The sequence below is a fragment of the Alexandromys fortis genome, unplaced genomic scaffold, assembly GCF_014885135.2.
Source record: "Alexandromys fortis isolate MF-2015 unplaced genomic scaffold, M_Fortis_MF-2015_v1.1 scaffold_76, whole genome shotgun sequence".
NCBI lineage: Eukaryota > Metazoa > Chordata > Mammalia > Rodentia > Cricetidae > Alexandromys > Alexandromys fortis.
In genome coordinates this window covers 181,270-198,181 of record NW_026067997.1, presented here as the reverse complement: position 1 = coordinate 198,181, position 16,912 = coordinate 181,270, and the positions used below count along the sequence as shown (strand labels likewise).

At 42.5% G+C, this 16,912-nt stretch overlaps 1 protein-coding gene across 1 annotated transcript in view; it reads right to left on the bottom strand.

The window, feature by feature from the left end:
• Positions 1-561: 561 nt before the first annotated feature.
• Rab3c (RAB3C, member RAS oncogene family) overlaps positions 562-16,912 on the bottom strand; it is a 175,521-nt gene continuing 159,170 nt past the window's right edge. Inside the window, exon 5 of the mRNA XM_050160459.1 lies at positions 562-977. Within this exon, the coding sequence (XP_050016416.1) occupies positions 790-977 (188 nt within the window). The 3' untranslated portion in view covers positions 562-789. The remainder of the gene's footprint in view (positions 978-16,912) is intronic.

The window sequence follows — 16,912 nt, the reverse complement described above, 5'->3', positions numbered from 1 at the left end:
GGTAGGGACCTCGATTGCTCTTTGTCTGGATCCAGTCACGTGGATACTACTGACTTAGTAAACTTACACGGGCCTTGGAAACACTTCAATTTCATTTTCTTTTCTACTTTTTTTTTTCGTGATAAGAATTTGATGGTTTGTAGCTCAGGCCTACATTAACTCATCCTTCTGCCTCAGCCTCCCAAGCGCCATTGGACCCACCCCCTTCATTTTTTTTTTAAAAGAGGCAATACACCCTTGAATTATTATTAATGAAAGTGCAGTGTATATACATTTCCTTATATAAACTGCCCAGACCTCTGATAGGGTCTCCAATGAAGAGCAAAAGTCCCACTTCCTTTTCAGTCAGACCAAGTTTCCTGACATCTCCCCTGCTCACGGTCGACGCACACAAGGGGGTTCCTAGGTCATCATCCACACAAATGAGAGAAGCGTGATATGAATCCAGGGCGCAAAAGTTATTTGCCGTGAAATTATAGTCTGAGGTTTCAGCAATAGCTTAACCGGGAAAAAAAAAATTGCAAAAGAAATTCTAGAAGGCAAATAAACAACGAGTTACATGCAGGTACCAGGTGTTTATAAGATGAACGACCTTTACAAACGTAAGGTCGAGTTTGCCACGTACTAACACGGGAGAATTGCTCAAGGTTTGAATGCATATATGGGCCACTGACATCAAAGACTTCCTTCAAATAATCGTTAGGCAGTATAAGTGGAGGCTACTAGACCATTTATAAATGCTATTTCTTGGCCGCCCTGGAGCCACTCGGAGCTCCCGTGTGGGAGACATTAGCAGCCGCAGTTGGGCTGTGGCGGGGGAGGCGTTTCCTTGAGTCGCGTGCTCTGCTTCGCGGCGGTGACGGCTGGGTCGGTCTCCATGCTCTCGGACATTTTGTCACAGATGATGTCCACAAGGCGCTCGAAGGTTTGCTTCACGTTCACGTTATCCTTGGCGCTGGTTTCAAAAAACTCAAACCCTGGAGGAAACAGAGAAACAGCTCCGTCATTGCACGTTTCTGGAGTTCAGCGGACTCAGTTACGGTTTTTGAGTGCAGAGGAGGTGATGAGGGGAGATGTGGTCTAGACGGAGTTGGGAACTAGACGTGCAGTGCGACCCATTGGCCGTGAATACACGGTCCTAAAGCGGGATTGATGACGCCCATCCTATTTGTCTACTGTTTTATTGATGCTGCCAGCCAGGGCGAGGAGATTTTATGAAAAGAACTCAAGAGTATCATTAAGAACAATTATCATTGCCCGGCGGCGGCTGTGGCGTGGCGTATGCCTTTAATCCCAGCACTCAGGAGGCAGAGGCAGGTGGATCTCTGTGAGTTCGAGGCCAGCCTGGTCTAAAGAGCAAGTTCCTGGATAGGCTCCAAAGCTACACAGAGAAACCCTGTCTCGAAAACAACAAAACAAAACAAAATTTAAAAAAAAAATTAAAGAATTAAAAAATAAAAGTATCATTAAGAACCCTCCCCGGCCAGGCCAGTCCACTGACACTAATGCTGCCACTGGTATTATCCTAACTCTTGGTTGTCGGCTTGACTGGATTAGGAGCAAAGCACTGGGCGTGTCTGATGAGATGGCCAGAACTCTGACTTAGTCGATGAATCAACCCCTTGATGTCCTGATTGTGAGGTGGTGAAGGGTACGGGTGGGGTTGAGTTGGTGTGACTCCGTTACTGATGGTGTGTCCTGGGTATTGTATCTTCCCCCAGTTACTCCGTGCTCTGTTTCCTGACCACTACAGAATGAATTGTTCTGCTCAGCCACAAGACGGACTCGTCTGGAAAAACAGAGCCATACAGCTCCCTCCTCCCTTAGCTTGTTTTGTCTGGCCAGCATGGACTTAGACTTTCATTCTTTTCTCATTTCTGCATTATCTCAAAGTTATTAGCTTCCTTCCCCCCCCCCCTCTGTGAAAGGTTTAGAAATGACATTTTATATTCTACTGAGAGAGGGACTATTTATCCGTCTGTCCAGTGGCTGCCGGTCATGCGGCTAAAGGAAAGACTTTACGTACTGCATCTAACGGACCACGAGGTGGCGCAAAAGAGTCACCGAAATTCCCTTGACCAGTTTCAAGCTCGAGTTTTGAGCTGGGTTTTCATCCAGCAGCCAGGCAGGTCTTCCTAACGCTGCTCTGACTATCTGGTGGGGGCTGACTTCTCCCTCACCTGTCTGTCTATGGCAGTAAAGTTTTTGAATCACTGGGAAAAGTAACAATAAATTTCAAATGAGAAACAAAACTACAGGGGGACAGAAACCGCTGGGGGCCAGTTCCCACTTCCGGGATGTGCCTGGCTGGAAGCAGCCCCGGTGTGCAACTCTGCATACAATGTTATCGTTCGATTGTTTGCATTCACATTTCACTGGCTGTGCTTGCCAGCCAGTTGCCATGGCAACTTCCCCACTTGGCCAGCCAGAGATTGGTCTGGTCCACTGGGGAGAATGTTGATTTAGGATGTGTTGGACAGAACACAGAAAGCCTTTTCTAATCCATTCTCAATTTTACACTCTATAAATCCTTCTGGTTGCATCTGGTCCTATCTCAGAGGAGACACAAAGATTCAAAATTATTAAATCCAGTGATTTTTTTTTAAAAATGCCTGGTTCCTGGTACCAAAATAAAAAACATAACCTAATACTTCGCATCTATGTCCAAATACCCCCCATAACTACAAAACAAAACAACAAAAAATATTTATTTTCTGAAAGAGAATTGAAAGAGAAAATAAATGAGTCTCTGAGTTACAATTTCTAATTTCTACACGGTGCTATTTGATGAGATGATTAAACCCAGGTTGCGTTTCAGCTGCTGCCCTGACAAGATCCGAGCGAGTTATTGCAGGGCTGGGAGGTTAATCAGCAGTAGATTGAGGTTCTAGAAAACAGCGCGGGGTGTTTCAGTCCACCTTTGGCTTCCGTTTCTCTTTTATTGTTTTATTGTCGGCACAATGATCCTGTTATTCTCGTGCAGTGGACATTTCTTTATCTTCAGACAAGGCCAGCTGGTAGGGGCAGTGCTGAATTTCCTAACGTCAGCACGGTCCCTAGGGTTGGATCATTCACTGTCCTACTGGATCCAGACCAGAGCAAGGCAAGCACCCTCTGAGCAATGTAGTGGCTTAATGATCGGAGTTCTTTTGCCTGTTATTTTCTAGGGGCTGGAGCTTTTGTCCCATTGTTTCGGAAGGCTCCAATGATACAGCAAAGATGTAAGCCCTTTGGATGAAACTTCGGAGGAAAAATAATTGTGAATTTGGGACAAAGCCAGGACGCGGCTACAGTGTCAGCTCAGCCGTCATTTCAGCTGGCACTTCTGCCACACGTTAGTGTGGTTGGGAGAGGGCCAAATGTGAAGCACCGAGCCACTGATGAAGGATGTGGATCCACCCCCCCCCCCCCACACACACCTTTGTCAAAGTTAACTCCTTTATCTGGGCCTCAAGCCGCCTTATGCTGCTGCTCTGTAAGCTGGGGACAGTAACATGATCTCTGACCACAAAATCAAAAATGCCCTGACCGCCTCCACGTTATGGTGGGGTCCTAGGAGCAGGCGGTTACTCGGGACAGAATATCTAGGAGACCCATGTGCTAGTACACCACTCTTTTCCCCAGCATGGCGAGGAGGTCAGCATACGATGAGAATGTGGGGGCTGCCAGACCAAGTACCTTGGCAGCCCACTGTCAACCTGCTGGGTTTCTAATCTTCATTGTTTTTGTTTATTTATTGTACTTTATCATATGTGGTCATGTATGTATGTGGTTGTGGAGAATAGAGGACAACAAGCAAGAATCTGCTCACTTCTACCATGTGGGGGCCGAACTCAGGACATCAGGTTTGACAGCAAGTTCCGTCTTGCGGCTCTGACCTACTGGATCTGATACTATGAGCGATTTTGATCTCCAAGCTCTCTTTTGTGATTTATGATCTTTGCTTCGCCCGTCTTAAAGCATTATTATGACCCTGAAATGGGAAAGTGGGCATGAAGGCACCAAGCACGCTGGAAAGTGTGACGGCAGCAGGGTTAGGGACAACAAACGGGCATTTTTCCAGCGGTCAGCACTGCGCAGAGAATACGGGAAGCACTTGGAACATTTCTACCTTATTTCATCCATGAGCTGGCACCAATTTTTCTAGTTTTCTGATTAAGGAAAATGAAAGCCCCAAATGGATGAGTGATTTGTTTAAACATTCCCTCGGTTGGCTGGTAAGTGGTAGAGGGACAGCTCCAATTCATCACCTGCAGGCTTCCCTGCCTTTCCGTGTGGCCTGAAGACGGGAACTACTATTTTGTTGCAGTTAAATGATCAGTCCTAGGGCAATTAGTAATTCGCATACACTTTCATTAATTCAAAGAGTTTGAAGGTGATTAAACGGACCCGAGAATGCCAGCGAACCAAACAATACATTCTTCCAACAATTTAAAATACCCGGTGGGATTATGGAAGCCACATCGTTTTATGGCCTAGAAACGAACAGCTACAGAAGGTTCTGAAAAATGAAACTGCTTTTCAGTGACCCACAGCAAAAATCTATCATAAAGTATGATGTTTAAATAGCGGGGGCACAAGAACACAATCCCAGCTTTTAGTAGTCTGTTATTTAGTCGTTTAGATCCGGGGGGAAATGGGAATTTATCATGCAACCCAGACTTCTGTGTCCATTTGAACCACAAAGGTGAAACCTCTCTCTCTCACGTCCCCTACCTGTGTCCAGGCATGTTTAAACTCACACACACAGATGGAAACAATGGAGCCTTCATTCTTGTAGGAGCTCCAGGGACTCTCTGATCTTACCTCCCCAGTATCTTGGTATTTTTACCTCAGCTACCTCGACAAAACTTCTTGTTCTTGGAAGACTTTACCCACCAAGATCAGCAACACACCGTGAGTCAAAGAAGCCCTAACTAAGGATCTTAGAAAACCCTTTTCTAAGTTTGTTTCCAGTTCACTGCTGAGGAAAGTGCAGATCATCACCATCAAGTTGACCAAGGTCACATAGGAAGCCTGGCAGAACCCTTGACAAAGTCACTGTTTTAACTCCTTGCCCTGGACACCTGCCCCTCATGCCTCATGCTCGACCATTAGTAATGACACCACGTGTCTTCAGCAGCTGAGTAAAGGACGCTCTCAATGAATGCTTTCCCATTCTCCCTGTAGGAGAACATTTCCAACTGCTCTCTGGCAGAGGCGGCATTGCTCCAAGCACAGAAGAGCGCATGTCCTAGCCAGCACGTTCCTGCCTGGGGGTTCTGGGCCTGGCCTAGAAAGAATAATTCTTGAGCTTTCTAAAACCCACGACAGGTGTATCCAGACACTAATTAAGTCCAACCCATTTGCTATCACCTCTGGAGAGCCGAAGGAGCAGCGGCTATCTGGAAGGATACTGTTGGTGAGCCGGGCCATCACAATCCCTGGGTTTTGTGGCTAGTGTCACAGGCCTGGCCTGCTGCCATGGTTCTCTACCCTGTTCCTTGAAGGTCCTTGCGGGAAAAGCTCAGAGAAGCCTGGTACTTTTTCAGATGGCTACATGCCAGGAAACAAGCCAGGACCATGAGGCCAAAGGCATGCTGCTCATGGGGGGGGGGGGAGGCTCTAGGCTGTCCCTTTGCCATGAAGAGTACTGAAATGTCACAGTGCCCTACTGTTATTGTCCTGTGTTAGCCACTGTTCCAATATTGAGTGTTAAACCATTTCCCTCTCAGACTCTTTGTCCGGTGAGTTTATTCAGTTTTGTAAATGATATTAAATTTCCTCCCAAAAGTTAATAGTTTCGTCATATAGTAAAATGCTATTTTTCACTATAGCAGGTTTCTTTTTATTAAATCCCTTTTTTAATTAACCCCAGGAAAGAAGTGCTGACCACTCTCTGGGCTCTCTGACCTCTCAGGTTTAAGAGAAAATCATAATTATGTCCTGTCCCCCTGAACCTACTAAAACCATACTGTAGCAACCATTTAATGTCTACCAGGCAACCATTTACATTCTTGATGTTTTCCTATCTCATCTTCCATTTCTTCATGGAGTTGCAGCTACAGGGTCTCATCTTCACTTTCCCTGTGGAATCAGATGAACCGGAACTGCAGGAAAAGGTCCCTGGGCTGCCAGGCAGGTGACAGTTGGGCCAGAAATAAGGACTTCAAAGCAGCAGGACCAACTGTCATATTAGCTGGTCCCATGCTGGGGCCCAGCCAGAAGACAGACTTTAGGAGGGGGGAAGGGATGAGGGTTTGACCCACTTCCCTGAAGAATGACCAAAGAAAGAAGCCGGAAGCTGGAACAGGAGCTTGGCCCAAGGCTAATGTTGATAAAAATAGACAACAAACAAAATGGACAGGTCTTTCATGCCCCGAGTTCCGGTTGCCACCCAGGCTTAACCAGATGGTGGGATTCAGAACCTAGACCAGGGTCATCATACAGTGTTGAGGAATGTTGACCTACATAGAAAAGCTTGCCTTCCTGCCCTTAACCTTCCACATTCTAGTTTAGCCTCATTCAGAGCCAGAAATGCTCAGATTCCATCACTGATAAGAAAGGGGTTGCCTAAGTTTGCTGGAGTTGAGTCTGCACTGGCTACAGGAATTTCCCATTCTCTGTTGAGTGAAGTTCCATAGCTGGGCATTCACTCCGTACCTTCTCAGACGTCCCCCAGCTCTCAGATCTGCACCTCCACATCCAAATCTCCACTTTTAACCAAGCTTGTCCCTTGCACATCTGGTAAATGACTCCACGGCTACCCCACTGCATCTCTTCCCATCGGAGTCTCCCTGAACCCTGCTGTGCATCTCTCCCCAGCCAAAACAGAATTTGCCGAGTGCTGCATCTGGTGCCAAGACCTTTTAATTTTTAGTCAGGATTTTCCCTATTTATCATCAAGGTTGGGGACTGTCATTAAACCTTGGAGTCCTCAACCCAATGAGCCCGTGTCTGACATTCTTTTTTTTTATTTAAAAATATTTATTTATTTATTATGTATACAATATTCTCTCTGTGTGTATGTCTGCAGGCCAGAAGAGGGCAGCAGACCTCATTACAGATGGTTGTGAGCCACCATGTGGTTGCCGGGAATTGAACTCAGGACCTTTGGAAGAGCAGGCAATGCTCTTAACCACTGAGCCATCTCTCCAGCCCCATGTCTGACATTCTTGACAGAGCTCCTCTCTGGCTAACCACTGTCCCTTCCCTTCCTGTTGTCCCTGACATGAAACCTGGGTTTTAATTGTCAATTGTCTTTGCACTCTTCTTTAGATTTCTTGGTATCAACATCTGTATCCTTGGTGGGGAAGTGGCAGCTGCACAGAGAATGGCTTCTTTGTTCGAGAGAATGTCAAAAACATCCCAATGCTTTTGCAAAAGCCTTTCTCTATGTACCCGATGTACAGCAAATCATGTTTAAATCTCACACCTGATTGCTACACTTATTAATTATTTATCTCACTTGCTAGTCCCCTGTAGCTATTTCAGTCTGAAGTCTCCCAGAAAGCTAAGTTCCCTTGGATAATAGCTCTAAGGTCTTGCCTGGTGAGCCAACTCACCCTGAACAGTTCCAGCTCCCTGGTAAATCTTTTCTAGTATATATTTGGAATTTAATTACGGGTTTATACCGGTTACGAAAGTTATATAAGTAAAATTCAGCATAGAGGTCATTTTGAAGGGTCTGGATTCATAGCCTTTAGCATAAAATGCTGCACCAACACTAGAACCCCATTCTAGAACATCTTCATGACAGCCAAGAGGAATTCTGTATCCAATGAGCAAGTCTCTGTCCATTCCCTGCCGGCCCCCTCTACTAAGTTCATTTTGCTCTCCAGTTAAATTGTTCATCCCGTATGGAATTCCTGGAAGTATCTGACACAGCATCTAGTAGAAGCAGGTGTCCAGCAGATGCTAGCTAATTACAGGATTGATTGCTATTAATTGGCTTGGAGAAGCTGGTGGGTTGGAAATGGCGGGGAAGAGAATCACATATTCCTTTGTTCTCTGTTATAAAGGGACTGAACTTGTAAATAATTTGTCAGCTCTATTATTTCTAGATGGAGTTTACCAAGCACGGATTTCTATATTATATCCTTGCAGGTTTGCTTCATGGGGAATTTGTTTTATCAAAAAAAGAGAAAAAAAATTAAAGCATTTCTATTTACCCATGAGGAGAGGTGTTTCTGAAAAATGGGAAGAAGTGTAGAATTATTCCACTCCCACTAATAACTCTGGACTTTTTTTCAAAATATAAAATCTCTAAAAGTGTAGGAAAGCTAGGTTTCTCTCGAGTTAACTTTCAGAGAGATAAGGGTGGGGCTGGATAGATGGCTCAGTGGTTAAGAGCTCTTCCAGAGGACCTGGGTTCAATACCCAGCAACCACAATACAGCTCACGACTGTCTGTAACCCCATTTCCAGGGGGATCTGACACCCTCACACAGACATGATTGCAAGCAAAACACGAACACACGCAAAATAATCAAGCAGGAAAACAGAGAGATAAGGGCCATTCATGATGCAGGAGCTACTGCTTGTATGCAGTAAGTGCCAAGCATTGCCGAGTAGAATCCATTTCTTTAAGTCCATCACACATTTTCTTTGCAACTCCTTAACATTTCATTAGGCTTTCAATGATAAAGGAGATAATTTCCACCTCAGCCTATTAATGAACTGTCAACATGAACATTAATAGCTGTTCCTTGTAAAAGATTTTCAGTTTATAATAGCATTGATATGCATTATCATTTAGCAAGCTATACTTTTTGTAAGAGATGCCCATGAAACAGAGCAGTAAATCTAGTACATTTTCAAGTAACAGAGCCTGAACTAATGGAGGCTTCATTGTGACATCCATGGATGGGAAATCTGTAGGAATCTCTGTACTGTGTACTTTACATGAATTTTCTTGCTTTGGATCCAGACTATATGAAGTAGCGCCTTTAAAATATTCATTTTACAGTTGAAAAATATAGATATGTCACACATATGGAATGAAGGGTCCAAGAATAAGAATGTAAAAAATGTAGATTCCAGAAATAAGAATGTAGAAATGAAGAAATATAAAGTTGTAAGCGTAGGAGAACGAGAACAGACTGTCAGCAGCTTTCTCAGCAGCTTGAGGATTAACTGTTAACAGTGGGTTACTCTGCTTGACAACCCATAGCTCTATTTCCAAGGCCAAAGCATCTCTCTGCAAACTGAGAGCTAGCCTACGAATATGAGCTGAGTCAACTTTTAGGAGATAGATATATGACTTCTGGGTTACGCATTATCCCTGTTATGTGAAACTGGCAGCATCAAAGAGGAGCACACAGGTCTTCAGAAAAGACTACCTGGAAGGACCAAGGAAGACAATCAGGACAAACACTAGTTTAACTGAAAGACTCTGTAAATAGAGATTGTACAGAAAGGCAACCTGTATCTGCGTTTTACCTCAAGGTAAAAATTCCTTTGTTCAGACCTAATGCTTGGTATACCTTACTATAAGAAGGTGGTTTCAGAAACCGGCCTTTGCCACAGCCTTACAAAATTCATCGCTGGCTGTGGTCTCAGCTAGCTGATAAGCTTTTTGTTGCCCCATGGAGATTTTTTATTTTATTTTATTTATTTTTTCCTGGAATCTGGTTTCTGAAAAAAAGTTTGTTTCTGGTTTATTAGACTTTGGTGGTCTGTCCCTATCTTTGCATGACCCCCTGGACTCAACATGGAAAATTAAGGCCACGATTAAAGTCTGGCTCCCCAGGTCACACTCTTTCCTCTAGAATGTTCCTAATGTCTGGTGTATATCTTCTGTCAGTGCTAGATCCAAACATTACAGAATAGCCTCTGTGGGCTTCATAAAAACAGTCACGGTGACTCTACACTGTGCTCTAATGCTCCGCAATTATTGCCGGTATATACTGATTTACAGAGTGGCGGCTTTCATAAACATATTTTCATGCAACTATGTCTGGTACTTTTAGCCAAATCTACCCAGTTAGCAATTCCTAGAAGTCAGAAAATTCTTCCTAAAACCTCAGTCTACCCCCATTCACAGGTAGCTCAGGCTGTGCAGAGTAGACATCAAAAGTTATGCCAAGCTTTGCTTGAATGAGTTTCCCTTTTATGGTGGTAAATTTGGAAAATTGCAATTAATTCATCACTTCTCTTGACAGTTTATATTTAGAAAAAAAATTCTCTGGAAGCGAATGATTTGCTCTTCGGACCCTGGCAGACGAGAAGGTAATGAAGGTTCTCAGTCTTTAGAATTCTCCCTTTAAACAATCACTTCCTTGTCTAATCAAACCAATCTGGGTGATTGGAAACTAAAGTGAAAGGCAAAAGAGAAAGCCAGGAGAGGGTATGGTGTCTAGACAGAGTAGGAAAGTCTCCTTGAAAGCCTTCACAGATGAAATACCACATATGTGCATGGGGAAGGAGCATCCACCAACATCAAATAGAGTGTCCTGGGGATGGGGGTTGGGCCTGTGAGACCAGAGGAAGTCACCTGCTGAGAATAAAATTAGTAAGTGCCACCAAGTGCACACAGAAGCAACTCAACACACATAACCTTACCAATGACTTCTGGGGAGACTGGGATCCTAGTAAACACAGTTAGCAATCTACAAGAGCAACTCAGCACACATAACCTTACCAATGACTTTTGCAAAGACTGGGACCCTTTCAAAAATCCATAAAGGATCAAGGCTGCCTCTTAGATTTCTGGCATGGAGGGTACGATCTGTCTCTTACCAGTGATCTAATAAGCCACAAGGCAGACTATCAGGGAATAATGGAGGGCATCTACAGAAAAGGAAGGAAAAAAGCCGGGGCAAGAGAGCAATCACTGTCTACTGCAATCTAGAAGATGGGAGAAGGATCTGTATGAAATTGCATGGGCGTAGCTTTGCCTGCACACTCCAAGAGGATGAGAGAGCCTGTCCTACTCAATGGCATTTCCCTGAATGCTATATGCCTGCCATTAGAGGCAATCGCTAGAATAAGAAAACATCACTGGGACAGTTTAGCTGACAATTTGTTAAGTGTTGCTATTTTTAAATTTCAGAACAGTACTTAGTAAATTACACGAGATATCCAACACTAATATAACTTAGGGTTTATGTTGGATGTAGGCTGATTTAACTGTATTGAGCATGTTAAAGGAAGACTCCACTAATCTATGATGTTTGATAGGGTAAGTATACTAACATCATTTCTAGTCTCTATAATGTTTTCAAATTACTGTTAAGTTTATGGGGACATACTACCACGGTTAAGTCAAACACATCTGTATTCATAAAAGTGTAGCATTTACATTGCTTGGGGGCAAATAATAATAATAGGCATTTTTTAAATTAGAAATCAGTCCCCGTGAGTTAGGTTAGTGGGGTTTATTCTCTACTGCTCTCAGTTATGATAATTTTACTGTGAGAGAGAAAAGTCATACCCACTAGTGTGTAAAGTTAATAAACAGATCTGGAACTCTGCCAGCTGCATCAGAACATCCTGAATTTGAGCCTTTTCAAATTTCAATCCTGAACACATCGAACTCATATAGATGAACTTTGTTTGTTTGTTTGTTTATTTATTTATTTATTTATTTTACAGAGCTGGTAATTAAAATGGTAATTAAAATGCTATTTACATTTCTTATATCCAACTTTAAAATATTAGTAACATTCTTCTTAGCACTTTGTGCTACTTAAAAAAGAAACACAAGATTAACAGTTTATACAGATTATCTATCTATCTATCTATCTATCTACCTACCTATCATCTATCTATCTATCTATCTATCTATCTACCTACCTATCTATCTACCTACCTATCATCTATCTATCTACCTACCTATCATCTATCTATCTACCTATCTATCATCTATCTACCTATCTACCTATCTATCCATCCATCCATCCATCCATCCATCCATCCATCCATCCATCTGTTTTGTTTGTTTGTTTTCAAGACAGAGTCTATCTTTGCAACCTTGGCAGGCCTGGAACTCACTCTGTTGTCCCGGGTGGCCTCAGACTTACAGGAATCCACTGTCTCTGCCTCCTAAGTACTGGGATTAAAGGCCTCTGTCACCACCACCTGGCTTATACAAATCTTTATTACCTAGAGACAGATTCATTTTAAATATTTAAATATTTTTAAATAAAAAGATGTATATGTGTGTAGGATCGAGAAGGGAGAAAATTAGTCAGATTATCCTGAGATAAAGAACCAACATGGGTTCTGAGTCAGATTCAAGGAAGAAAACAAGAGGATGGACACATAAGATGAGAGACTAGAAGGTCTTCAATGAAAACACAGTTTTGCACACTGTGGCTCTTGGAAGGAATGGGGATTTCCCGGGGCCAAATATTGATTTGAAATAGTAAGAAAGAGCCCAGAAAAGGCTACACAGGTTAGCTTTGTTGACTAGAGAAAGTGATGGTAAATACAAGGGGTTGCAAAGGTTTTGGGGAGTGTATGAGTTTGGGCCCTGACATCAAAGAGAAAATTTGGTATATTACTTGAAGGTGCTGCAGGGTGTGGTGCCCTGAGCCAGGCTAGACTACTTGTTATTCAAAGGGAAAGGCTTTTGAACTTGGAGGGAGTGCTGTGTATGTTTATTGGGATGTGAGCATCAGCAGGAACCATCCTGAGCAAAGTGGGATGCATAAGATGTATGGTCTCTCCAGTCATGAAGAATATTCTCTGAGGAATGAGTTTCAGTTGCCAGTAAGGAGAACAGGGATCTCTAGAATTATGAAACATAGATCAAGAGCTAATAAGACACGGCAAACTCAAAGCACCAGAAAAAGGGAAGAGAAGTCCCTTCCTTTACTAATAAGTGGATGTAACATATCTAAGTATACCCAACACATTATAAAGTACCCTTGACCTCTTTTCTACCTCCTGGGAAAGCTTAGCCAGAAAGAATATGAGCCAGCAGAAACAATAGCGGGGTGTCTGCACGTCTCCACAGACAACTGTGTGCAGCCAGGTACTTAGAACATTTAAATAGCGTTGCCGGGACTCCCTGCCAATTCCAGAAGTTGGCAATCCCTTTCTTTCATAAACACTACAATTAAGATTTAAATAAATCTTTAAAAACTGCTGAAGAGCAGTCAGCGCAAATGTGGAGCAGGTGGTTTGAGTTTTAAAAATAGATGTTGGCGTGATGCTGTGTGCCATTAGAGTTGCTGACTCCTCAACTAGGTTTTATTGTGGAATTGTTCTGCAAGGGCAAAGGGAAAACATTTTTTTTTTTTAAGTAGAGGAGGGGAAAATCATCCTTCATTAAACTGGAGTGCCTGAAGGCAATGTTATGGTCTCAGCTTGAAAAATGACCAAGATGGGAGTGTGCCTGTCACTGGCTACTTATGGGTCTGCAGTTTTGGTGCTGTGACTACTAAATGACCTTTGGTAAGTAGAACGCGCACAGTTATGAGAAGCTGATGGTTATGAAATGAGATTAGGGGCGTATCACCAAACCACTGAAACAGTAGTTGACAATGTGACCATAGAGTCTTAGTGGCTGGATCTTATGATTTGCCTTGCTTTCTCATGTAAATTTCTTATGTCGTACAAGAATAGATAATGGAGGGAACTTTTCAGAAGTTTACCTAATTTCACAGAAAAGAACAGGACCTTCAAGTTTCCATTGCCCTGCAACTGTCTGTGAGTTAAAGCTATGGAAGCCTTTACACTGTCATCTTGAGGGTGTCTGTCCTCAGGGCTGCATATGTGTTTGTATGTCCACACTGCCAAGGAATGGACTCTCACAGTTTTTGTCAGTTTGACATGTACATAGGTGCTCTAATCTCATTTGACCAATTTGTTATATCAATTGGTCAATGTTCCTCTGGGCATCCTAATTGACCTAGGAAGGCCCAGCTGACTGTGGCTAGTACTACCTTGGTTAGGCTGGCCTGGTTTATATGGAAAAGGTGTCTGAACAACCCAGAGGAAGCAGGTAAGAAGTAAGCCAACATGGCTCTGCTTCTGTTCCTGCCTGAGGTTCCTGCCTTCTCTTCCCTGGGTGACTGACTATAATCACTAAACCCAACAAGCTCTTCTTCAAGTTGCTCTTGGTCATTTTGTTTATCATAGAAACAGAAAGCCAACTAGAACATGCCCTATTTTCAGAGATTCTAGTTTTTCTGGTTTTTGTGTACATGTGTATGTTATGGTTCTGGCCTGATTTTTAATGTTCCCCAAGTAATGCTGTGGTACAAGCAGAAATGATGCCTGATTCAGACCTTGGCCATGCCCCTGTGAAATGCTCCATTTCTGTTGGACTCCATGCTTCCTGTCCATTACCTCCAATCTACTCTTTAAGCAGTGGCCTCAGGATATTTACTATTATATAATCCAGCTTTAAAAAGATTCAATGCTATTCTAACACATGAGGATTAGCCTTATAAACTATATAATGTACTATTGGAACAGCACCTAAAACGTGAAAAATTGATGTTGAGATATAGGTAAATATGTATACTACATTCTTCCTATACTTCTCCTGACATTAAATGCCCCAATTTTAGGAATGATACCTTTGTACTTAGTCTGAAGTGAAATCCAGTCTTGCCATTCTGTTCTTTAAACCTGGCACTGATTCTGAAGAATGTGTACAGCCAATCCCAGTCTTTTCAGTCTGGGACAGGCCACTTTTATATGGGTTTAGAACTCTCTATCATATGGGCTCTTCCTCATACAGGTAACATCATCTCTTTGTCCATCCATGAAAATCCTGGTTTCTTTTTTTTTCCACTTCAAGCCAGCTGCAAACACTGTCAGTGTGGCCTTTCTCGGTGCCTCTGAATGGGGATGTTTCTAATCTCTTGACCTCCTCTAAAACTGGGTCTTCAATTCTGTTGGAGACCCAAAGGATGGCTTGTAAAAGCCATGGCGTTTGTGGCCCTCTGTAGACTGGAACCACCTGTGTCTAACCAATGGTGAGTGCTCAACAACACTGAATGGAAAAACGAAAGGTTGAAGGAATAAACAAATGAAAATCATTCTGTATCTCACCTTCCCAAATTTCATTGTAAAGCAACTGCCTCTCTTGTCCATCAAGACGCAATCTCATGGTGTGACCCCTTGGCAGTTCAGGAAGAATTCTTGGCTTGCTGGTTTTAGCTTTTAGCTCAACAGGTTTTAAAGGAGTCCCGGCGGACTTCTCTGAACCTTACTGGACTGATGAACAACAACTCAGTCCACAATCTTTTTTTTTTTTTTTTTGGATCTACCTGGTCTCCTTGACAATGTCTGTACCGATTTGATGGGTATATTTTGAAGAAGAACATTTGAACATGAGTGAGACTGTATTTAGGAGAATCATTCTCAGTAAGAACTAAATCCTTCCTGACTTCTGTCATGCGATCACGGAATCATTGGATGGTCACAGGACCCAGGAGAAGAGCTTAAATAGACTTATGAGTCACATACCCTGAATTTCGCCTGGGCTTTAAGATGAAATGAAATCCAGTGAACATCTCTTCCATAACTCAGAGTTATAATGTCTGGAGTAGAGCTTAGCCCTCAGGGACAGATGGATGTGATCATTTTCCCTGGTGGGTGTTAATTAGGGTCAGCCGAAGGGTCCCAAAAGCTCAGAGCTCCCACAGGCAGACAACTGCACACACTGTTCCTTCTGTTCTCTCTCCTACCTTGGCTAGCAATGAGAGCTGGGATTTTCAAGAACAAATTAAGAGTAAGAAAGTAGAAATCAGTACCCTGGGGTTACCAAGCTCAGTTACAACTAGAATCAGGGCTACTGAGGTTCAGAGATAGAATTTCCCAACTAAATGGTAATGATGCTTCATATCTTTCAGGTCTCTTTTCTTCAAGGACATGGGAGCCCAGGAGAAAGAGTCCAAAGAGGCAAGTCCCATCTGCTAGTGCTGGGATTTGCCTCTGTTGATTTATAGTTATCTTTTGGAAAACAATGACATATTCTGCCTGGTCCCCCTCACACATCCAGAGGTGCTGCTGCTTGAAAGAATACCTCATTCCACAGCTTTCCCTTTTCCCATCTTAAAAGATGATTCCCTTAAAAGAATAATTTACTTAAGCCAGGAATTATCAAATACCCATGGCTTAGAATTCACAGACAGAGAAGGTGTCTTTCTGTATCCCTTCCAGAAGAAGCTGCCCAAACATTGCACTGCAGGCCCCTTCTTTCAGGATAAACTCACAGCTCACATCTCTGTTTTCCTTCTATTTGCTTTATGTATTCTTCATATATTGGAAAGCATTTCTGATATGGAAATCATACTTGAAGCGCTACAAAATAAAGATTGATATTTCACTCCCAACCTCAACATAGAAAGTGTTAAGAATGGTGATCAAATGAGTAATTGAAACAAAAAATAATTAAATGACAAAAGAAAGGGAAGAAAACAGTTTAGCTTGGAAAGATAGTAAAATGTGTGTATGTTGTGGTTGTCGGAAAGCGTTATAGGGTGTCTCTGGAAGAGGCTGAAATTGAGCAGTTTGGCCTCACAGACCATGAAATTACTTGAATGCAAAGTCACTGGGGATTTTATCCATTATTTGCCTTATTAGAAATATTAATATAAATTAAAACATATCAAAATTGTATTCTCAGAAACTATTAATAAATACAATTAGTTCTTTCCAGGAAGAACTTTAATTTCTCTTTAGTGTTTCTTTGACTTGTGTTGGGTGACTTAGGTATCCTTTTCTCCAGAGATGATAAAAACAGTTAAAGTACTGAGCTTCTCACTCTAATTTCGAGGCAACACAAACTCTTTTCCACTAGGTTGTGGTTTTTGTTGTTGTTTTTTTTTTTCTCCCAGGTAAATTAATTTTTATTTGAAGAAAAATTCTGTCTTTCCCTTTATCTTCACTTTTCTTTAATGGTTTTCCTATCTAAAACTTAGGTTATGAGATGGAATCTGCTTATAACTGACAACATTTAACTGCAGAATTTT